Source organism: Barbatula barbatula, assembly GCF_947034865.1.
Source record: "Barbatula barbatula genome assembly, chromosome: 16".
Taxonomy (NCBI): domain Eukaryota; kingdom Metazoa; phylum Chordata; class Actinopteri; order Cypriniformes; family Nemacheilidae; genus Barbatula; species Barbatula barbatula.
In genome coordinates, this window is record NC_136779.1 from 1,401,823 (window position 1) to 1,426,340 (window position 24,518).

Genomic DNA, 24,518 nt, shown 5'->3' on the forward strand with positions numbered 1-24,518 from the left:
GTTTGATTTTTGCATGCACACTTTAAACCAAACACATTATTCTATTAGTTATGGCTGTGGTTGGGATGTAGGAATGTTGTAAAAACAACAACACATAAACCTTGCATTTCAAGTGTATTGTGAACAACATTTTTACAAAGGTTGTGGAATTTATTATTAAAATCATTTAACTATTTGCAAAGATTGTATCTAAATCTAAATCAGCATTTTGTCATTTGTATCAGTGAATACTGCCGGATGTTCAACATTTCTATCCTTAAACACTAAACAGTTGTCAAATATTGTTTTGACACACCACAGAAAAATAGGGGGTACGGTCCTACGCAGATGCGTAGTTCTCTGAATACTGTAAAATATTGACAAATATAAATTATTATAACCTAGTTTGTTATGCAAGACACAATCAAAATTGTGAAATGAGAAGTCTCAAGTAAATTTTATATATATATATTTTAATTGATTTGCAGAAGGAATTACGCTTCCACGGTTGATTTACTACTAGAAGCCTATTGTGTACATTATATAATAATGTAAATGAAAGGATAAAGTAACAAAAGCTATTACTGCTAGAACCAACACTGTAATCCCGGGGTGCTGTTTTAAAGTTCACCACTGGATGCCGCTAGATTAGATTCAACTTTATTGTCGTTTCACATATACAAGTACAGTGTATCGGAATGTAGGTCTAACCAGAAGTGCAATAAGCAAATGCAGGATATACAGTGATTAAATACAGAATACAATATGAGGAAAATATTATACAGTGGGCATGGACTATGAAAATATTTTACAGTAGGTACGTTCTATGAAAATATGACAGTATGTAGCCTACTATGAACAGTATATACAGATGGCTATATACTATGAACATTAATGTACAGATGGCTATGAACAGATAATAATTTAGACTAAACAATAGCGCAAGTGACTTAAGTGTGCATAAGTTATCGACATACTATTATAGTTGCAGTGCAATAGGTGAGTTAATGCATTTGTCGAAGCAGTTGTACACTCCCCAGTGTCATTCATATTGTGTATGCTCTTTTGGAAATCATATATTTATTAAATTAACATACTGTTTGTGAATCTGTTGCCACTGAATGGGGCGTTCCGTCTGACCATGTGAAAGGTGTACAGATGATCCTGAGATTTAGATATGTTCATTTAATAGACCATTTTATCCAAAGTGTCTTATTATGAGGAATCTGCAGCTATGGGGCAGTATTGAGTCAGGATCTGAACTCAGAAAGAAGAAAGGAAAGAGAGTGAAAGTGTTTTGTGTGTCCTGCTGGAAAATCGCCGTGAATCTTAGCAGGGTAAAGACACACAGAACTGTAAGTAGCCTACTTCTGTTTTGTAATAGTTTCTGTATGTATAGACTGTAAGAAAATTATCTGTATTTTAATGATGATCTTATTGTTTTATTCTAAGGATACAGATTGAGTTTTGATTTTATTAATTTGCTGTTACTGAAGTGTTAATCCGGTAACCTTTCAATTTATAACATTGAGATAACATCAAACAATAGACTTCTGTACTAGTTTCGCTGGGATCTGGTTATTTATTAGATACTCTTTAAAAAAAGATGCTTCAAAAGGTTCTCTGATGCCATAGAAGAACCTTTTGGTTCCATAATGAACCTTTAACATCTTTCTGTTTCACAAAAGATTCTTTTTGGCGAAAAAAGCATCTTCAGATTATAAAAAAGTTTTGAACTTAAATAAAATAAATGTATCTACATCGTATAAATAAAGTTTGGGTAGATTTATAACTTTATAACTAATATTATTTCATTAGGTTCTGAATCATGGATGCTGTTGGTGTTCTGGTCCTCCTGCTGGTTTGTGTCTGCACAGCTGCTAAAGGTCATTTCTCTTTATTCAGATTTAACAGATGAAGTTTATGAACATGGTCAATTTGCTGATATAGTGTCAAACACTTCTGTCATATAGCAAAGGAAAGTTTTACAGCTCAGATGTTGTCATGCGCTCATACAGACACAAGTGTGTGTGATGGGGAGATAGTACCAGTAAACATTAGCAGCTGATCTGGAGTCAGTGTTGTGTGTGCAGATGAGATGATGGAGTGGTGGATTATAAACAAATAAATACAGAATTAACATAACATTTAATATTAAATAAACTATTGAATACTATCTGTATACTTCAGAAGTATAAAATGTAAAAATGTCAATTGTTTTTGCAGTTTCCATAACCTGTGACGATGTGACTGGACATGTGGGAGAAGAATTAAATCTCACCTGCAGAGTCTCTTATGAGAGCAACATATGCTGCATGAAGATGTACAAGTTTATGAATAAAGACTCAACAATCTGTAAAAAGGACTTCACGGGGGATTCCTGTATACGATTGACCAGCATCTCATGTCCTTACACTGGAAATGAATCCATGATACCAAAACTCAACTTCTTTATACAAACCACACGTGATTCAAAATCAGCAGTTTTCTCTGTGAACATAGCAGGTACAGTTTAACTTTGTGACACTTTGTTGAATAAATATTCAGAATTGTACATCCATCAATAATCTATTAACAGTGCTTTTAAAATCTATTTACAGAGACTCTGTAGTCAGCATAAGTGCTGCTGTCATTACAACAAATACTCTTTTAAATATAAAAATGCTTAACATTCAATTAACCCGATAATGAACATTGTGACAGTACAATTTTACCTTTTGTGTTTATTAACAATGCTTTTAAAATCTGATGTCAGCAGGACGAAATCGAGACCCTACGAATGAAACTTCTGTCCAAACAGGTATTAACTTATTCAAGTCATTATTATTCTTCATTGTTTATTCACTACATAAGTTATTGGAAAGTCAATACTAGTTAGTAGTTCACAAGGTCAAATAGAGACCAGATGTGTCGTCCATTTGGTAAAAAGGACATTTAAGGAGTTTTTCCAAACAAGCCTCTCAAAAATCATTACTAGTGGTGTGCATCTAAAGACAATGACACTGATTCATTTTTATTTAGCGTGCTGTTTTCAGGTAAACTCACTGGATTCATTTTAGTCATAGGACTATGTGACTTCGCACATGTGCAGTGTATTGTAAAGAGGTGCAGATATATTGTTTGTATTTGTGTATAAATGTGCCTATTTATTCCTTTCATTTTCTTGAAGACGGCAAATCAGCACTTGTCATCATCCTTTCTGTCATAAGCTGTTTGATCATCTCTATCACGGATTCATTCTGAAGAGGAAGTGCAACTTCTAACACTTGTGCGTTTCAGAGGAATTATAAAATGGATGTGTGCGACAGCAATGAAAGTGAAGGTTTAGATATAAAACAGTGTACATCAGCATCACAACAATATTCATGTTTCAAGTTCAAGTTCTTTTTAGGGCCGGGTCTGCCACACCAGATCTTCTTTGAGCCCCTTCGAAATGTCCAAAAACATTAAACACTTCGTATCTGTTTTATCTATCAAATAATGGTTCCATAAAAGAGCTACAATCTGTTGCATGAGAACTGTGCTTGAATGTTTATGCTAAGATGCATATTTAGATTTAAATTAGAAATAAGAATATTAATAAAAAGTGAGTAAGAAATTATTTCAGCATCAACTGTTGGCCTATCTATGATGTTGAGATGCACAGAAACGCATTTTCTGTGTGAAATATGATCATATCATCGTGTGTTTTTTAACTTTTTGTATACTTTTAAGTAATCTTTCCATGACCTAAAAATAAATGATTGATCAGTTGTGATTTTAATAGCAACACAATGAATACATTTTCATGAAACACTATCCATGTCTGAATGTTATTTTTGAATACAGTACATATTGCAGACTGGATGAATGCATCCTTTTTTAAGACATTAGTTTAGAATAGAAGACAAGTTTTGCTTTTTTGGAAGCTCACAGCATTAATCCTGTAGTTGCATTTGTGTCACTCGTATACTTTTGACAATTTGCTGTTACCAGAATATGTGGAAGATTATTTCAAGACTAAAGAAAGGTGTTTTTAATTTTCTGCGTGTATTTAAATGGTTATGGAATAAAACGTATTTATTTTAAATAACGTTGTCTATAAACTCATTTTTGCTGAAAATGTTGACGTTAGCCCACACATATGAAAAACACTGGCAGGCAGCTCAGGCTTTTAATGGTCAATGCAACAAACACCCTCTCATTTTTTCTTTATAGAGATTGAGCTTTGCTTATATGATTGGAATCGCTTTAACTTAATACATGTTTAACCTTTCTGTGTGATCGAGAAAAAACTATATTACTTTGTACAAGTTTAAATGTGTCATTCGACGACGCTTTTCCAGCTGGACACAGAAACTCATTATGCCGTGTTTGTGCGCTCAGTGTCACTGAATGTCACTTAAAAAAAGAGTTAAACAAATATCTGCAAGTGTCTCGAAAATTGCTTTGAAAGAACAAACTTTGATTAAATGCATGATTCTTAAGATTCCTGTTTTTGTCACTTTTTTTATATTGATGAATGATGTTCTTCGATTCTTCAATGCAGGAGTTGGATCATGGGTGCTGTTAATGTTTCTCTAATGCTTCTTCTGGTTTGGACCCTCACAGCTGTCTGTGAAGATGACGGTAATTTAAACAGACATACAGTGTGGACGTTAAACATGCAATGTGGAGGTTATGAACAAAGACTGCTTGTTAAACTGTGTGTCTGTATGAAAACACATATTTCTTGGAGTGGAAATTCGTCTGGCGGTTTTCCTGTCTGTGGTTTTATGTGAATGGATTCAATATAAATTGTGTTACTGTGTAACGCTTTGGGTGTTTGTCATAACATTGACTACAGATAAAGTCTGTTCGTGTGTGCGAGTGTGGGGATGAGATGATGGGGTAATGGATCACGAATAAAGAGATACAAGTCCTCTGGTCGACGATCCACATAACGGCTCTTTCTAATGCAAACAAACATCCACAGCTGGTGCTTTTGACATCTTGTCTTGTTTCACTCTTACAGCAGGATGAGCAGTTTCCAAACTAAACACGCACTTGCGCACTACTTACAATTCAGGTGTCAAACGCGACACGCGTATCCTCTCAAAATATGTGAAATAGATGCTCATATATGATATACAAAGTTCTCTCAAACAAAGTTACAAGATTCTCTATAGGGAAATACAGACTAAAGTTTAATGAAGTCTGCACTTGTGTTCTGCAGCTGTGGGGCAGTGTTGAGTTGATCTCTCTCTCTCTCTCTCTCTCTCTCTCTCTCTCTCTCTCTCTCTCTCTCTCTCTCTCTCTCTCTTTATTTTGGAGAAATGCGCACAACATGTTTTTTAACTCTCGAGTCGTGTTGAAAGTGAAAGTTAAATGTTTAAACGCTGGTGCGCGTTTGCGATCGTGAATCTCAGCAGGGTGAAGACAGACAGTAAGTGGATAAACTTGGTTTTAAGAGTTTTGCTCGGTAGTGTATATGCTCTTTTGTCATTAAGCTGTAATACAACCACCAGTCCTTATATGAATTTGCTCTCATTTTTGTCGCTTTATCTTAATAAATGTTTAACCTTTCTGTGTGATCGAGAAAAAACGATATTACTTTGTACAAGTTTAAATGTGTCATTCGACGACGCGCTTTTCCAGCTGGACACAGAAACTCTTTGCCGTGTTTGTGCGCTCAGTGTCACTGAATGTCACTTAAAAAAAGAGTTAAACAAATATCTGCAAGTGTCTCGAAAATTGCTTTGAAAGAACAAACTTTGATTAAATGCATGATTCTTAAGATTCCTGTTTTTGTCACTTTTTTATATTGATGAATGATGTTCTTCGATTCTTCAATACAGGAGTTGGATCATGGGTGCTGTTAATGTTTCTCTAATGCTTCTTCTGGTTTGGACCCTCACAGCTGTCTGTGAAGATGACGGTAATTTCATACAATGTCAAGGTTAAACATGCAATGTGGAGGTTCTGAACAAAGACTGCTTGTTAAACTGTGTGTCTGTATGAAAACACATATTTCTTGGAGTTGAAATTCGTCTGGCGGGCAGATTTCCTGTCTGTGGTTTTATGTGAACGGATTCAATATAAATTGTGTTACTGTGTAACGCTTTGAGTGAATGTCATAACATTGACTGCAGATAAAGTCTGCTTGTGTGCGAGTGTGGGGATGAGATGATGGGGTAATGGATCACGAATAAAGAGATACAGAATTCAGTGATGCTGCTTTTAATTGCTTGCATGCATCACAACAACGTTAGCATAGTACTGTACGTGGTGAATTTATATCTAAATGAAAACAGAATTCGTAAAGCAGTTATACTTCAAGGGTTGAATGCATGTTTCTAACATGAAAATCACTTTTGTTTAGTTTCTGCTTACAGTATATGAAATCGCTCTGTTTTATTGCAGATATCTCATGTGAAGATGTGACTGGACATGTGGGAAAAGAATTAACTATCGCCTGCAGAGTGTCGTATCTGAGCGACAGGTGCTGCATGATGATGTACAAGTTTATGAATAAAGACACGGAAATCTATAAAGAAGCATTTAGAAGTGATCCCTGCATACAGCTGAGCAGCTTCTCGTGTCCTTACACTGCAAATGAAGTCACAACAACAAAAATTAAGTTCTTTACGCAAAGCACATGCGGAGCAAAAACAAGAGAATTCTTTGTGAACATAACAGGTACAGTTTAACGGCATGCAACGTTGATTATTATGAAAATAATGTTTCCAGTTGTGCATCGTGAATCTATTAACAGTGAATTTATAATGTATTTACAGACGCTGTTGAAGAAGTTGACAGAGGTATTCACTCATTCAATATTTATTGATCCCTTAGAAAATATTAATATACTCTGACCGATGCTAAATATGACATTGCCGTATATAAACATTGGTTGTTGCATATTTTGTGTTTATTCAATTCTGTAGGTGGTACAAATAGAATCGAAGCTGAACCTGAACCTGAAGAGAAAGCTCCTGTCCAAGCAGGTATTCACTTTGATCAACGATCATTCTCATTGGGAAATACATATTTTTAAATAGTCTGAATAGTGATATTTCACTTGACCTGATATGAAGGGATTGATACGGTAGCTTGTTCTATTAGGAAGTGATTGTGTTTGCATGTCCAGTCCAACATCCGGAGGTTATTTAAACAATGTCATCATCATTTTGATAAAGACGTTTCTACTGCTGTTTTCTAGGGGATAGATCAGCGCTAGCTGTTATCATTTCTGTCCTAAGCTGTTTTGTCATCGTCGTCATGGGATTCATTCTCAAAAAGAAACGCAACACCACGGCCACTTCTACATTCCAGAGGGGAAGTGTAGCGAGTGAACATGAAGAGACGCTTCCAGCGTAACAGCTAAAGCACAAGAGTATACGGCAGAATCTTTTAGTTTCTTCCTTCAAGTGAAGCTCGTGTCGTATCAAGAGTTTTAAAAGTTATACTGTAAAGATGATGTGATCAGTAAGTCATGTCAGCTCATGTTTTGACATTCACCGCCAATTTAAGGCAGTTTTATAGCTGTACCAACTCCCTCAGATGTGCTGGTCACACATAACATTACAAAGAGATAAAAGTTAATGACAAGTTAAACTGGAAAGCACTAGGCTCCGTCATCTATTAGCCTACTTTTTGATTTCTGTGAAATATTCGTTGGTTTGATAAGTGTATATCTTGAAAACTAAAATGCTTATGGTTTTCTCTGAGCATTAACATGGAAAGAAAAAATATAATATTTAAAAGTATTTTATATTTACCTACTGTATAAATATAAAGAGTTTGTTTCCTTTAAAAATCATGTTTTCTTTCTTGTGCATTCCAATTTATATCAATCAAACTGCATTTTTTGGCATTTTTTCGCAAGCCATGATAAAAGTACAGCTAAGACAATAAAGCCCAAACCAAATATATTTGGTTTTTACTTTTTCAACCAAACTCTTCATATGTACTCTTTGACAAACATGATAAGGTGCACAGATAAGGAACTATGTCCGTCTCAATTATTCATTCTTTGCATTGTTTGCTGTGTGTGCGTGCTTGTAACTGTATTATCAAGATTATTACACAAAGTTATGAAATTATGTTCATTGTTATTGATTAAATGCATTATAATAAACAATATTTTCGACACTCTTTTTACAATGTCTAGTTGTTCTGTATTATAAATTCACTTATCACAAGGTGAAATAGGATGAAAAACAACCTCTGTGTTCTGATGTTTTTCTGCTGGTGTCCTTGACCTCTTCCAACTATGTGTGTGTCTGTCCATCTGGGAATGCCATGTGTGATCTGTTGCGAATTTATTAGATCATAGTGTTTTTTTCTTCTGTTTATTAAAGTTGACTGAATACAATTATAGCATTAGCTAGGTGTTATTGTTAGCTCTCTTCCCTGATACAAATCCAGACAGAAAGAGGAAATTGAAATGTTCCTGGTGAGCTGGTAATTCCTGTTACCTGAAAACCGTTGAGAGGAAAGTTTGTTTTAAAAGAAACTTGATAAAAGTTTCACTTTTACCTTGAACAAAGCTTTCCTGTTAGATTAGAAGCATTCCTGTGGCTCAGTGGTTAGTGCATGGCGCTAGCAACGCTAAGGTCATGGGTTCGATCCGAGGATTGCACATAATCGGGAACAAATGTATAGTATAATGAAATTGAAGTCACTTCGGATAAAAGCATCGGGTCAACATGCGTGACCTGTGGAATTGAGCCTTGCAGAAATATACATTTGAAGAAGAAGGATGAAAATGCTTAGTTTAGTTCAATGCATTGAAAACACAAAACTCTGGAGGTTCACTTTAGTTTGACATGGTCTAAATTTCTAAATGTTGTAGTTGTGTAGGATACATTGATATTGGTACAAGATGAAATTTACAGAAATATCTTGTGTGTTTGTCTATATTTCTTATGATAATAATAATAATTAAAAAGATTGTTCAAACTTTCATATTAAAAACAATATTTTATGAATAGTAGGCGTATACAATCAGATACAATGTAGATGTCACCGGGTGAACGAACCAGGAACCGAAGAGAGACTGCGACTCGTTGTTAGGGGGAAGAAATGCCGGTGCGACACCATAACGAGCGCCAGCTGAAGCTAATGATTAGCGCTTCATTGAAGCATGTGCTTCAGTATAAAGAGAGAGGCTGAAAGCATGGTAAAGAAAGAGAAGAGGAAGGGGGAAGAGAGTGTTCGTGCAGTTGTGAAGCGCTGTAGGAATACTCGAGGATCATCGTAGTGGCAGTGAGTGGTGAGTGGTGAGTGGTGAGTGGTGAGTGGTGAGTGGTGAGTGGTGAGTGGTGAGTGGTGAGTGGTGAGTGGTGAGTGGTGAGTGGTGAGTGGTGAGTGGTGAGTGGTGAGTGGTGAGTGGTGAGTGGTGAGTGGTGAGTGGTGAGTGGTGAGTGGTGAGTGGTGAGTGGTGAGTGGTGAGTGGTGAGTGGTGAGTGGTGAGTGGTGAGTGGTGAGTGGTGAGTGGTGAGTGGTGAGTGGTGAGTGGTGAGTGGTGAGTGGTGAGTGGTGAGTGGTGAGTGAGGAACAGAAACTGTACCAGCTGGGGAGACCATCGATTACGGGTTTATCGTTTGGAACTACTAACCTTTGGATCATTCACCCTATGAAGAGGAGAGAAACGAGTTGATTAATCGCTGTAAAGAGAGAGTGAGTTTGCAGTGTCTGATGGAGTGAAACCAACACGTGTGAGGATTTACCAGAGTGATTTATGCACGAGTGTGGTGAGATCGAACAACTGTTTTCTCTGAGTCTCTGATGGATGAAACTGGTCTATAACCTTGAAGATGTATTCGAATTGAACTGTCCCCGTAGTTGTTTCCAGGTCCCTAACGATCGTGCGCATGGCGTAGAGGAGGAAGGAGAACTCAATGCTCCGTTGTTGCCACAAATCACGAGCATTGTATCCCGCCTCAGCGAAAGCCCAGCCTTGCCAATTCTTCCGATGATGCCTTTCCAGTATATCCAGAACGAGAGTGGAGGCTGGTAAAGTACCCGGTTTTGGTCTCACCTACTACTGCCTGCCTCACTATCGAATTGTCCGTCCCTTACAGGGAGTAAAGAGGGAGCTACTGTGACGAGTTGGATGGTGGCTTTGTGAGCACGTTGACGAATCCAAGTCCAGAAGCTGCCTGCCCCACGAGTAATTCCACGAGTCTGACGACGAGGAAAGTCCCGATCGGTCCCACGAGCCTGCTTAGAGAGGAGTATACTCACCTGGAGAACGGAAAAGTACCTACCGGCACCCCCCCTTCCTCACATTCATCAACGCTACAGCCACAGGCCCACCAAGAGAGGAATATCCTTACCTGAAGGACGGAGAAGTACCTACCAGCCCCCGCTTCTTCATTGCGTCCACGCTACAGCCACAGGCCCACCAAGAGAGGAATATCCTTACCTGAAGGACGGAGAAGTACCTACCAGCCCCCGCTTCTTCATTGCGTCCACGCTACAGCCACAGGCCCACCAAGAGAGGAATATCCTTACCTGAAGGACGGAGAAGTACTTACCAGCCCCCGCTTCTTCATTGCGTCCACGCTACAGCCACGAGCATCCCCACCCCTGCTTTTATCCCTTTTTAGATTAATAAAGAAACTTACCTTTTAAACTCATCCTTGTTGTCCGCCTCTTGGTGTTCTCTGGTGTCTGCTCCTCCGGAGTGTGGTAAATAACCCTCGGCCCTGTCACCGGGTGACATAACTTTTGGCGTAGTCGGCAGGATTACCACTCGGGGTTGAGCGGCCAGAGGACCCAGGATGGCGGATGAGGATTTGCCAGCCGCCCAGCAGCCGATGGCATCTATATTTATGGGAGCCCCGTGGGCTCAGAAGTACGGTGGGCCCGGCTCAGAGTTGAGCTTGACAGACTGGAGAGCGCAAGTCGAGTACCTGGCCGGACTGCAAGGGCTCAGAGAAACCCAGAGGATACAGTTTGTGCTGAATTCGCTCGAGGGGGAGGCAAAGAGAGAAGTTCGAGCAGCACCTGAAGCCGTCCGAGCCACTACACAAGCGATCTTTGAGTTCTTGTCCAGACAGTATGGCGATTCCACTCCCGTGGCAGTGTTGCGGGCTCAGTTCTTTAACTGTAAGCAGGGACCTGGGCAGACCCTGCGAGCATTCGCTCTGCGACTACGAGAACAGTTCGCCAGGTTGAAGAGTCGGGAGCACCATGGTCTAGGAGATGAAGAGACATTATTAAGAGACCAGTTCCTGTTGGGGTTACGAGAAGGTCCAGTGCGACAGAGTCTGAGATTGCAGCTTCGACGGGACGCAGCACTGACTTTCGAAGACCTACGTAAAGAGGCCCTAGCCCTGGAACAGGATCACCACCAGACCATGGAGTCGCCGGTGTGTATGGCTGCAAGTGGTACTAGTGCCCCAGTACTGCCTGAACCGACGGATTGGAAACAGGCCTTACGTGCAGAGTTGATGAAGGATGTTCGAGAAGAAATGGCTGAGTTCTCGAAGACTCTTCTGGGAGAGATCCGTCGTGGACGGCCAGAGCCCCCGCCTTTGCTCCGAGACCGGTCGTATTCTGACGGGGGGAGGGATCCGGGGAGACGTACCGGCCGACCATTCAGTTCCAGGTTCCAGTGGGATGGGCAAGGGCGCCCGATCTGTAACAACTGCGGAGAGCCAGGACACTACAGCCGCCAATGCGGCCCCCGACGTAACTCACAGGGGGGTTTTTAGGACGACTGGCCACTGTGGGTCAAGTGGTCGGAAACCCCCGTATGGACCCCTTTTTAAGCTCAGCTCCACGAGACGGCCTGGTGGGACGTTGCCCCCTCGTGGAGATTAAAGTCAATGGAGTTACTGTTCGGTGCCTGGTAGACACAGGATCCCAGGTCACCATGTTTGCCGAGAGTCTGTCTAAAGATTTGTTCGATGCCCATCACTTACTTGAAGCTGAAGTCCCCTGGCTCACCCTGCGAGGAGCAAATGGCCTGAACATCCCCTATATCGGATATCAGGTGACCGACTTTGAGATCCAGGGCACCACGATCCCACAGAAGGAAGTGGTGATTGTGCGGGACTCCTGTCTGGGGGAACATCGAGCCTTGTTGGGGATGAACGTAATCATGGACTGTTGGGAAGAGCTGTTTCGCGTGGGTCCCCTTCGTTCCACTTCTGTAGCCGAGAAGCGAGAGTGGGAACGTGTCATCACCGACTGTCGACGAGTACAGGTCGCCAGCTCCCAACAGGATTGGGAGGACGTTGGCCGAGTGGCATGTCGATACGCTGTCTCCATTCCTGCCCGGAGCGAGGCTGTGGTCTGGGTCCGTCTTCCTGAGCGGGCCGATGGTCCTGAGGAGTGTGTCCTTGTCGAGCCCCACTGGGAATGTCAGGCCGTCGAAGTTGCTCGGGGGTTAACGGTAGCCCGTCGGGGCCGAATTGCAGTTAAAGTGAGAAACACGAACACTTACCCTGTCCAACTCTATCGTCACCAACGGTTGACCCGTATCACGCCAGTGAGTTCCCATCAGGTGAGGGAGGAGCAGGAGGTTCGCTTCTGCCAAGTAAGCGCAACGGTGGTCGAGGTCGGTTTGGCAAGGGAGGAATCTGGTCATGGACCCGCTACCCACAGCATGCCGACCCATTTGCGGAGTGAGTCCCTGCAGGGGGAGGGCCTACAAGAAGAGCAGACCCACCAACTTCAGAGCTTGTTGGCCAAGTGGCAACACGTCTTCTCCACCCACGATGAGGACTATGGGTGCACCGACATCGTCAAACACGTTATACCTACCGGAGACGCTCCACCCAGTCGAGAGCGGTACCGTCCGGTACCCCCGACTTTATACTCCGAGGTTCGTGCCTTACTAAAGGGGATGCTGGGACGTGGAGTTATTCGGGAGAGCAGCAGTCCATGGGCCGCCCCAATTGTCCTGGTACGAAAGAAAACGGGCTCTTGGAGATTTTGCGTGGATTATCGCAAACTGAACTTGGTCACCAAGAAGGATGCTTTCCCCCTGCCCCGGATCGAGGATTCCCTTACAGGACTGACCAATGCCGCCTGGTATTCCACCCTTGACTTGGCGAGTGGCTACTGGCAGGTACAGGTAGAGGAGCAAGACCGAGAGAAGACCGCCTTCACCACCCCTTTTGGCCTGTTTGAGTGGGATCGCATGCCCTTCGGACTCTGCAACGCCCCTGCGACCTTCCAGAGGCTGATGCAGCGATGTCTGGGGGGACAGCTGATGGATTCCACCCTGGTATACTTAGATGACGTGATCGTCTATTCCCCCGACTTTGACTCTCACCTGTTACATCTGGAGCAAGTCTTCCGGGCTATGGAACGGTATGGACTGAAGCTCCAGCCAGGGAAATGCCAGCTCCTTAAGAGGGAGGTCCAGTTCTTGGGGCATCGAGTGAGCGCTGCAGGAGTGGCTGTTGACCCAGAGAAGGTGTCTGCAGTACAGGGCTGGGTTCCACCAAAGACCGTCAGGCAGGTGCGGTCTTTTCTGGGATTTGTCGGCTACTACAGACGCTTCATAAAAGACTTTTCAAAAATTGCGAAGCCCCTGAATCCGCTGCTGGTCGGATCCGGTTCTTCACGGAGCCGGAGTTCCCCCACGATTACTTGGAGCCCAGAGTGTGAGACCGCCTTTCAGAGGCTAAAACAGGAGTTGCTGCAGGCCCCCATTCTGGCTTACGCTGATTTCACCCGACCCTTTGTACTGTACACCGACGCTAGCAACAGCGGACTGGGAGCCGTACTGGCCCAGCGACAGGACGGAACAGAAAGGGTCATCGCCTACGCCAGTCGGAGTCTCCACCCAGCAGAGCGGAACGACGCCAACTACAGCTCTTTTAAAATCGAGCTGCTGGCCCTGAAGTGGGCTTTGTGTGAGAAGTTTAAGGACTACTTGTGGGGAGCTGAAGTGTTGGTGGTGACCGACAACAGCCCATTGGTCCACCTCCAAACCGCAAAGCTAGGGGCGGTGGAGCAGAGGTGGGTGGCTCAGCTCGCCAATTTCAACTATCGGCTGCAGTATCGGCCAGGCCGTGAACATATAAATGCTGATGTTCTGTCACGATTACCACCGTCGGGGGAAGGAGGAACCCCAGAACCAGAATCAGAGGAAGGGCTGATGGTAGGGATAGTGGAGGTACCTGGAACACGATCGGAGGGAGTACCGGCAAGTTGGGGATGGGACCCCCACCGATGGAAGGAGAGGCAGGAACAGGATGAAGGGTTGGCTACCCTGCGGACCTACCTGGAGCGGAACAAACTCCCGGGGATGGATGAACGACGGGGACAGCCCGTGGGATTAAAGAAGCTTCTGGGGCACTGGAAGCGACTGACGTTGCAGGAAGGAGTGATCTGTAGGTCTGTCTTGGACTCGAGGACCCACAAGATGGTATACCAGGTGGTGGTGCCTGAAGCCCAAATTCAGCCATTGCTCCAGGCCTACCACGATCGGCTAGGACATCAGGGTCAAGAACGGACGGTATCACTGCTGCGCCGGCACTTTTTCTGGAGCGGGATGGAAGAATCAGTGGGGAGGCACGTACAAGGATGCCCCCGCTGTGTGTTGTTTAAGTCCCGACGAAACGTGAGGGCCCCCATGGTTCCGGTGAGGCCCAGAGCCCCATTGCATATGGTGGCTATGGATTTCTTGACCTTGAGTCGTCCAACAGATCGTTATCAGAACATCTTGGTCGTTACGGATTTGTTCACCAAGTATGCCTGGGCCATACCGACCTTAGATCAGACCGCCACCACCACTGCCAACGCTCTGTGGAGACATGTCTTCCAGCCCTTTGGATGTCCCGAAACACTCCACTCGGACCAAGGGCCGAACTTCGAGTCCCGTGTCATCCAAGAACTATGCCAACTGTACGGATGCAGGAAGACCCACACCACTCCATACCACCCACAGGGAAACGGGGGATGCGAACGTTTCAATCAGACGCTTCTGAGTTTACTGGGGACTCTGGATGCGGACCACCAGGGTTATTGGACGGATAGCCTCCCGGCACTGGTGCAGGCCTATAACAACAGCGTCCACAGCACTACGGGTTATGCCCCTGCTTACCTGATGTTTGGGAGACATGTGCGTTTACCCATGGATCTGCTCCTTGGAGCAGCAGTGGTCGAGGCCCCCGCCACCACCACCGAATGGGTACACCGACACCACCGCCAACTCCACTCTGCGTATGAGAAAGTGTCCAAACATCTCGACGTGGCCGCCCAGAAGAACAAGCGTCTGTATGACCGTACTGCCAGAGAGGCCCCCTTGTTACCCGGAGAACGGGTGCTGGTGCGAGACAACCGGCGCCAGGGGAAGGGGAAGCTCAGCGACCGGTGGGAAACCGTGCCATATGTGGTAGAGCAACGACAGAGACCTGACCAGCCCGTCTACACCATCCGGCCAGAGGGGAAGGCCGGCCCTGTGAGAATCCTGCACCGAAACTTGCTTCGCCCCTGCCCTAACTATCCGCGGCAAGAGACTGAGGAGCCGCCGGCGCCTGTGGCCCCTGCACCACCTTGGGTGGGTTGGGCTATGTTCCCTAGAGCCCCTACTCCTGAACTCAGGGAGGAAGAACCCGCTGCTCCAGCTCGACGCTCCCAGCGGGAGACCCGAGGAGTACCTCCTATCAGGTATAGAGAATAGGAGTTTAGACCCCGTTCTCGGGACTAGAACGGATCCGGTGGGGGAGGATGTCACCGGGTGAACGAACCAGGAACCGAAGAGAGACTGCGACTCGTTGTTAGGGGGAAGAAATGCCGGTGCGACACCATAACGAGCGCCAGCTGAAGCTAATGATTAGCGCTTCATTGAAGCATGTGCTTCAGTATAAAGAGAGAGGCTGAAAGCATGGTAAAGAAAGAGAAGAGGAAGGGGGAAGAGAGTGTTCGTGCAGTTGTGAAGCGCTGTAGGAATACTCGAGGATCATCGTAGTGGCAGTGAGTGGTGAGTGAGGAACAGAAACTGTACCAGCTGGGGAGACCATCGAGTACGGGTTTATCGTTTGGAACTACTAACCTTTGGATCATTCACCCTATGAAGAGGAGAGAAACGAGTTGATTAATCGCTGTAAAGAGAGAGTGAGTTTGCAGTGTCTGATGGAGTGAAACCAACACGTGTGAGGATTTACCAGAGTGATTTATGCACGAGTGTGGTGAGATCGAACAACTGTTTTCTCTGAGTCTCTGATGGATGAAACTGGTCTATAACCTTGAAGATGTATTCGAATTGAACTGTCCCCGTAGTTGTTTCCAGGTCCCTAACGATCGTGCGCATGGCGTAGGGGAGGAAGGAGAACTCAATGCTCCGTTGTTGCCACAAATCACGAGCATTGTATCCCGCCTCAGCGAAAGCCCAGCCTTGCCAATTCTTCTGATGATGCCTTTCCAGTATATCCAGAACGAGAGTGGAGGCTGGTAAAGTACCCGGTTTTTGTCTCACCTACTACTGCCTGCCTCACTATCGAATTGTCCGTCCCTTACAGGGAGTAAAGAGGGAGCTTCTGTGACGAGTTGGATGGTGGCTTTGTGAGCACGTTGACGAATCCAAGTCCAGAAGCTGCCTGCCCCACGAGTAATTCCACGAGTCTGACGACGAGGAAAGTCCCGATCGGTCCCACGAGCCTGCTTAGAGAGGAGTATACTCACCTGGAGAACGGAAAAGTACCTACCGGCACCCCCCCTTCCTCACATTCATCAACGCTACAGCCACAGGCCCACCAAGAGAGGAATATCCTTACCTGAAGGACGGAGAAGTACCTACCAGCCCCCGCTTCTTCATTGCGTCCACGCTACAGCCACAGGCCCACCAAGAGAGGAATATCCTTACCTGAAGGACGGAGAAGTACCTACCAGCCCCCGCTTCTTCATTGCGTCCACGCTACAGCCACAGGCCCACCAAGAGAGGAATATCCTTACCTGAAGGACGGAGAAGTACTTACCAGCCCCCGCTTCTTCATTGCGTCCACGCTACAGCCACGAGCATCCCCACCCCTGCTTTTATCCCTTTTTAGATTAATAAAGAAACTTACCTTTTAAACTCATCCTTGTTGTCCGCCTCTTGGTGTTCTCTGGTGTCTGCTCCTCCGGAGTGTGGTAAATAACCCTCGGCCCTGTCACCGGGTGACATAATGGCTACTTGAGTCGTTTTTTCATTGCATACTTTATTCAGAGTAATTGTTTAAATGGTGACTTTTTTCTTTTACTTGAGTAACAATTTCTCTAGTACTTTTACTTGATTCAAGATTTTGGCTACTCTACCCCCTCTTCTTATTTGGTCCTAATATGAAACCCTAGATTGTTTTTTTCAAAAGCAAGTTTACTTTCCAGTAGCCTACAGAAACACTGGTCACATACTTTGCAGAGGTAGGCCTACAAATAATCTCGCTGATTTATATACAAACCGCAAGAACGTTTAGCTAGTAAAATATAGTCCATACACTGTAATGTGTGCCAATTTATACATTTGAATTCAGATTCTGGTGTTATAAAACTCTTTCAGAACCTCTTCAGAAAAAAACATTCTCATGGGCAAAAAAGAGCAATAAGAGCTTCCCAAGGAAAGTTACATGATCTTTAATATAAACTGACAAGAAGAGTGAAGTGCTGTATATGAAACAGCGTATCACAGACAGTAAACTGCAAATGTCTTGTGTGTCTGTGGGGCAATGGGTAGGCTTCATTAATTCAAGACGCACAACATGAGACGATTAAAATCAAGAAGTAACTTTGAGTCATCCTGAAAGTGAAAGTTAAGTGCTGAAGTTTACTGCTGGTGAGCGCTGCTGAAGAGGTTCAGTGTAATCTTGAATCTCGCAGATTGAAGACAGACAGACAGTAAGTGTTCACTACTGTAAACTTTAACCAAACTACAGAACTATCACTACATTTACTAACAGATATTCATCTGAACGCATGCCTCCTAGTTTTGTTTTATGCATTCAATGATTTTAAAAGTCTTCCAATAAAATGATTTATGGGATTTGCATAATCTGTAACAAAATGATCTGTCGTTATTTTATTGATGGTCTCGTTGTTTATGACAGTAAACTAATAGTCTACATGTTGACTTTTGCTTTTATTACGGTAATGTGTTTGACAGCTTACAGGATTTTGTTTATCAATAATCACACTTATTATGTGTTGGTTTAGTGCACTAACCCGTTGTGTGGTGATGATGGTTAAGCGCTTTTTCTACGATTGCTGAAGGCAAAACGAGTATGTGTGTCATGTGCATTGAACGTGATTGACAGCTAAACAGATTAAGACAGTTAAAAACAGATTATAAAATAAAGACAACACGATCTTAACTTGAAAAAGAAGTGCGTGGTGTTTTATTTTTAACACAATTGTAACATTAATAAAAAAACGGATGCAAAGCTAAATTCATGCTATTAGTTTTTTTCACATTCAGATTTTTGCACAATTTTCACATACAGCTTTTTCAACACATCGCCTCTATTTTCAAAACTTTACACACAAATCCAAGAATTGCACACACATTTGCAATCTTAAATCTCTTGCAAAATGAAGCATTACATTAAAAGTATCACAAACACATTTCAAAAGCAAACATTTGTCTTCTGTTGCAAACACCTTTACCATAATGTTATATTTTTTGATATATCATATACACACAGCGATTCAAAACCTAAAGCTCTTCTTTCATGAGCTCCTATGTACATTTCTGTACAAGATTGAAAGCAATGGCGGAGAGATGTTGAAAATTCAAGGTGAAAACAAAAGCAAGATTGAAACCAAACTTTTTATGTACTGTGTTGTATTTTTTTCTAAGCATTTGTGATCGTGAATACAGTATCACTGTACACAGTAAGAAATAAAGAAAATACATCAAGCATGTGAAGTGAACCAAACATAATTTTGAAAAAAGTGATTGTGATGATTGCCTCCACTCCACTACATTTGGAATAATCACCTAATGTGTGACTACTGAGATACTGTATGGTTAGGTATAAAAGCCTGTAGGTTATGCCTCTTGGCGTACGTCATGGCCCGGGACCTGTCCCTTCTTCTTTGTGGATCATGGTATGTGTTTGGAGCTGGAGCTGGAGCAAGTTACCTTTGTGGTTTTTGTTATTTTGGGTTTCTTTGTATTTAGTTTCTTTCTATTAAGGGTCATTACCGTCACCTCAGGTGTGGTCATTCTGCCCTTCACTGCCGCGCCGTTATGGTGGCTGTGAATAATTAGCTAAGGCGTGGAATCGGTCACGTGGTAATATCGTGACCTTTGATTTAATTAAATAAAAGTGATGACTATGATTGGTTTGTTTCTTTTGTCAGCCTATATTGATTGAGTGGTTTTGGTTTTGATTCATTATTTGGATCTTTTGGTTTAATGTGGTTCTCTTGTTTGTTGCAGGTGTGTCCTGACGTGGACTGACTCCTTTTTGCACAAAGTGGTGCTATCATATTGAAAGTTGTCACCTTTGCTGTGCCTTTGGTGTGATCTTGAGTGGTGTGGTTACTCTTTGCGCAATTGGTGTTGTGTTAGCCCACTCTCTTTGAAGGAACCCTCAGGTCCTGGTAGATTTATTTAGATTTTTGTTCTTTCGTATTGTGGCTTTCTTGACTTGATGTTTATTTATTGTGATTTTAATTAAAATTTGGTAAAATTCTTTATCGTAATAAATCGAACACTGATTTTGAATTACAACTCGTGACTCTTGCCTAGTCTCTTGAGTGGTGTTATAGCAAGTTATTTGCACTTATTCATTTGAGGTGGAGTAGTCACTAGTCGGTCACTTGGCTACAAAAAGGAATTGTTTTTCTTGCGTCAATGGTTGGGTGTATCAAGGCTCCATGTCTCCTCCTGGCTGGGTACGGTCACAATACTTCATGTCACATGCTATATTTTTGCCCTTTGCTTTGGGAAAAGGTACATCAACACCACCTTCATCTTTTTCTGGAGCATTTGGGATTTCCTATATAAGAATAACATCATTACCAATACCATCAATTTAATTATTAGCAGTCCCAAGAGGGTGTCGTTGTGTTTTCCGATTTGTTATTTTGTTTCCAGAATTGTTGTTGCGCTTTATGGTTTGTTAATGTGTTTTCAGATTTGGTGTTGCGTTTTCAGATTTGTAATTGTGATTTGGGATTCGTTTTTTGGCTTTTAGATTTGTTGTTTGTTTTGCGATTTGTTGTTTTGTTTGGCACTTTACGGCTTCCGTATGGATGCCATTGCTTTGGCATAGCTGTCTCAAGAACTCCCCATGTCCGCTTGCCCGATCCCACTGGAAGATTACGCCTTGTTGTAAGGCTCACTTGTGACTCGCTAGTTGAGGTTGTGGTGCGGCTCAGGGCCGTGGCGTGTAATCTAACACAACGCTGAGAGACCGACTGAAGGGGAACGTCTCAGTTGTGACTGTTACCTTTGTTCCCTTGCTTGAAATTGTTTGCATCCATTGTTCAAAACCTACTTATAACTTGACCCTTTGCCTTTTTATAGGCCCCTTCCAAAGTCATGATTGGTTGGTGTTAAGTAAAGCAACGAGTGTTTGCACATGTGAGGTGTTAGTGAGACACTGATGAATCACTGTGGCATTTTGATTGGTTGTGTTTGAAAAAGGAAATCAATACACTTCCTGTAAGATTTTTGTGTGTTACACAGAGAATTGTGTGCTGTGTTTTGCAAAAAGTGATTATGAAAATGAAAACTGAGAGAATTAGTGCGTGGTTTTGCCTATTTCGTGTGTAGTTCTGGTGTTTGAGTTTCAGGTTTCAGAAATTGTGTGACAAGTAAACATTTAGTGTATAATCTGTAAATGTAAATGTATTGACTGTGGACTAAAGTAATTTTTGCGTTTTAAGTTAATTTTAAATTGGCTCAAGCTTTAATTGACATAACTATATTAATGTTCATCTTTCACAACAGGAGTTGGATCATGGGTGCTGTTGATGTACTATTGCTCCTGCTGGTTTGTGTCTTCACAGCTGCTGAAGGTAATTTCTCTTTTATCACAATTTGTGATCGTGTAAAGTGTATGAACATGTGCAGTTTGCTGGTCTTTCTTTGAATGCTGACAGAAGGGATTTCTGTGCCACACACTGTGGAAAGTACATTGGCAGACAGATTTCCTTCCTCTAGTGTAATGAGCCCACAGCCCCAAGAGGCCCACAGTCTAAGTTGTTGAAGATCTTATTAACCAAAATATAAAGAAATCATGTACACATTTCTTACCATTATAAGTTCATCTCGTTGTAAATTTATCTTTAGCTGTGCTTAGGGTCTTAGTTATTTTTTGGGGGCCTTCATGTGACCCAATAACTAATTTGACGTGTGTGTTAGAGGACCCCTATAAAAGCGTTCCCTCGACCAGGCCAAACAGTTGCTTTGCCAACCAACTCGGCTTTGAGTCATGAAAATAAAGTCTTTCTTTTGGAATCAAAACCTGAGTCTCCAGAGTGTTTCTTGAAGACGGAGAAAGACACACAATTTCCACAACAATTTCCAGTCAAAATGAAAACAGTTTTCAGGTCAGTTTGTAAAGATTCAGAAGATGGATAACGTATGCGTGCCAGGACCCCCAGGAAATGGGTAGTTACCATCTTACGTAAGCAGGGGGTCTGGAGTCATGTGATGATCCATGTGCAGATGATGCGGCTCGATAATGAAGAAATTCACAATAGAAAGTGATTCTTCATTCTGATGTAAACATTTTCTTACATTGTTGTACTTTTTAATGACAAGAGTGTTTTTTCTAATCATGCATTTGATTTGTCTAAATACATGTTTGCAATGTTTTGCATGAATATTGAATTGACCATTTAGTTGATGACAGAAAACCTGTTGAATATATATTTTCTTCAGTTGCTGTGTACTTCAAAATATTAACTTTTGCAGATTCAGTAACCTGTGAAAATGTGGCTGGACAAGTGGGGGATAAATTAACTTTCACCTGCAGAGTCTCTTGTGAGATAAACACAAACGGTACGTACAAGTTTATAACGGACAAAGACACAGAAATCTGTAAAAAGAAGATTTCCTGCAAACAGTTGGTCAGCATCTCATGTCCTTACACTGCAAATGAAATCATGACAACAACATTCAGGTTCTTTTCACAAACCTCACATGGATACAAAATAACAGACTTCGCTGTGAACATAACAGGTACGGTTTAACATGTAACACTGTTTATTATGAAATCAGTATTTTAATTGAATAGATAATTATGATACATCTCTCATATTAATGAATTCATTAGGAATGGAGATCTCTGGAAAACAAAGCGATACAAATGTGAACCTACCAGGTATGAACTTATGTATATGTCATTGATTCATTTGTTAAACTTTTAATAAAAACTATTTTTAAAAATACTGTTAGAATTTCAATAAGATGAAAGCACATTGATGTCACTCTGGTTGTTTCATTGGCTCCGCACACACGTCTTCATCAAACACACAATGTTTCTAACAGTATGCTCATGTTGTTGTACAAAGTGATATACTTTGGGCTTTTTAATGGTAGTTTTGTAATCTGTTTATGCAGTTAACGGTGATCCTCCAAGAAAACCTGTCATAACCGGTAATGTATTGAAATAATCACTGGTCATTTAATGCTGAATTGTTTTAGGGTGTTGAAACATCAGCTAAAATATATTCATTTTTTTCAAAATGATAACAAAGCACTTGGCTTGAGCGTTGCTGTCATCCTTTTGTCCATCATTGTTCTGGTATTCATTCTTGAAAAGAAGTACAACTTCACCGAGACGTGTGGATTTCAGAGGAGCTATGAGGATGTCAGGGACCAGTGATCATACAGCAGTGTAACTAACATCCGCGTCACATCATAACGCAATATTCAGGTTTCAGATGAAGCAGGTTCATGAGTCGTGTTAGATCTTCTGATGGACTAAAAGCTTTGTGTGTCCAGATATAAACACTACTGTCTGTTGAGTTCTAAAACTGTGGTTGTGTGTTTTTAATTCCCTAAAGCTCTTTTGTCTGTTTTATACAAAGATTTCTAAGTATATTCTAAACAAATTCCTTATACACTGCATATATATATATTTTTTTAAATGTGAAGAGCCGTATTGTTTTCTCATAATATTAATGTTTTGGCAAATTTTAGCAAAAGCTATTTTTTTACTTTTATAACATGTACATGTTGTTTATTGTTGATTGATTAATTTGTGTTTAATGCAATGAAATAAATAAAAATTGTTATATTATCTAAAGATTGATGTCTGTTATATTCTTTAATATTGTTATTTGTATCATGGCATGGTGAATTGGGATGAACAACTCAGCTGGACTGTGTTCTGATGTTTCTCTGTCCTATATTTTGTGTAAACACTTGTCTTGCTTGAGAATGTAAAGATCGGAAATTGAGACCTACTTACTACCAAGTGGGTCTATTTCAGGGCATTAGGGAGGACTGGTAAATAATGACTGGAAAAGTCCATCGTGCTCTAATAACACTTTACCCGAACTTGGCAACGCATTGTCTTACTTTCAAAGGTTACTTTTTATAGTCTTATCAGACTCATCTAATAAAAAGTGCAACGTCCACAGGGATCTTATTAAGAAAAGAAATCACAGAACAGACACGACAATCAAAAGTGAATAACAATAAATACAAAACATCAGTATAAATAAAGACAAAAAACATTAGGAAATAGGAGCAGAGTAGCAACCTGCACAATGTTTATGACGCGATTGCAGAGGTACGTTAGGTGATGTCAAATACGTCTTATTGCGCATGCTTGGAGTGTTCAGGATTATGGGAAAATGTTTATATCATAACAACATCATGTTCACGTTACATCAAGAAATGCTCCTCATCTTAATTGAGATAAACTTATTTTAGTGAGGTTGCGGTGGTAGGCTTAGGCAAACTATGGCACAAAATGCTTTTCAGGAGCTAAAAAGAGAAAAGCAGAGAAAGGAAAGCAAGCTCAAAATAAAGGTTTGTTCTGGTTTACATTGTTTAATGCATAAACTCATTTAAAAAAAATCAGAACGGTGTCCATCCTTAGGATGTACTGGGCTGGAATGGCCGCATGCACCGGGCTGAAATGCCCGGCTCCACCAGGCGGAAATGCCCGGCTCCACCAGGAGGAAATGCCCGGCTCCACCAGGCGGAAATGCCCGGCTCCACCAGGCGGAAATGCCCGGCTCCACCAGGCGGAAATGCCCGGCTCCACCAGGCGGAAATGCCCGGCTGCACCGACCTGGAATGCCTGGCTGGGGATCTTTGGCGGCCACAGGATTCCGGCGGCTTCAACCCTGGAGGGAAGACCGGCGGCCTTAAATAAGGGAGCAAATCAAGAGGGAAACAGGTGTAGGGAATTAATCAATAACGAGGGTAACGAGAGGATGGGAACAATGACGAGACCGGAGAGAGTATGGAAGGCCATAAGAACAATAATTGTCTCTCTCCACATTTAACATGAGGTTCTGTCATGATCCTGCCACTAAACCAAGAGAAACATGACATGATGCGGCAGAATCATGACAGAATCGACTCCTTGTCTTAACTTATCTTTATTTCAATATGTTTATATACAGCTGTTGCACTATTAAAGCTTGGTTTACGTTTCAATTAAAAA

General features: G+C 42.2%; 2 protein-coding genes and 1 long non-coding RNA gene across 4 annotated transcripts; all 3 read left to right on the forward strand.

Moving 5' to 3' along the window:
* The first annotated feature begins 1,187 nt into the window (after positions 1-1,187).
* LOC306905688 lies at positions 1,188-4,443 on the forward strand. Its single transcript, XR_013787761.1, has 5 exons — positions 1,188-1,334; positions 1,798-1,865; positions 2,206-2,484; positions 2,735-2,779; positions 3,149-4,443. It is a non-coding gene; the product is annotated as an uncharacterized lncRNA (long non-coding RNA).
* A 64-nt stretch (positions 4,444-4,507) lies between these two features.
* Positions 4,508-8,094, forward strand: LOC306905679 (uncharacterized protein). Of its 2 annotated transcripts, none has more exons than XM_079476498.1 (6): positions 4,508-4,587; positions 5,796-5,875; positions 6,361-6,636; positions 6,735-6,758; positions 6,885-6,944; positions 7,160-8,094. In XM_079476498.1, exons 2-6 carry the CDS (start codon positions 5,806-5,808, stop codon positions 7,315-7,317), a joined length of 588 nt encoding a protein of 195 aa, XP_079332624.1. In that variant the 5' UTR covers positions 4,508-4,587; positions 5,796-5,805; the 3' UTR covers positions 7,318-8,094. The 2 variants fall into 2 exon arrangements, with proteins under 2 accessions (XP_079332624.1, XP_079332623.1); XM_079476497.1 differs by lacking the exon at positions 4,508-4,587 and adding an exon at positions 5,253-5,383.
* A 9,588-nt stretch (positions 8,095-17,682) lies between these two features.
* Positions 17,683-23,141, forward strand: LOC306905683 (uncharacterized protein). Its single transcript, XM_079476502.1, has 6 exons — positions 17,683-17,778; positions 20,840-20,907; positions 21,809-22,075; positions 22,170-22,217; positions 22,457-22,492; positions 22,594-23,141. The coding sequence occupies exons 2-6, from the start codon at positions 20,850-20,852 to the stop codon at positions 22,719-22,721; spliced, it is 537 nt and encodes a 178-aa protein (XP_079332628.1). The 5' UTR covers positions 17,683-17,778; positions 20,840-20,849; the 3' UTR covers positions 22,722-23,141.
* The last annotated feature ends 1,377 nt before the right edge of the window (positions 23,142-24,518 follow it).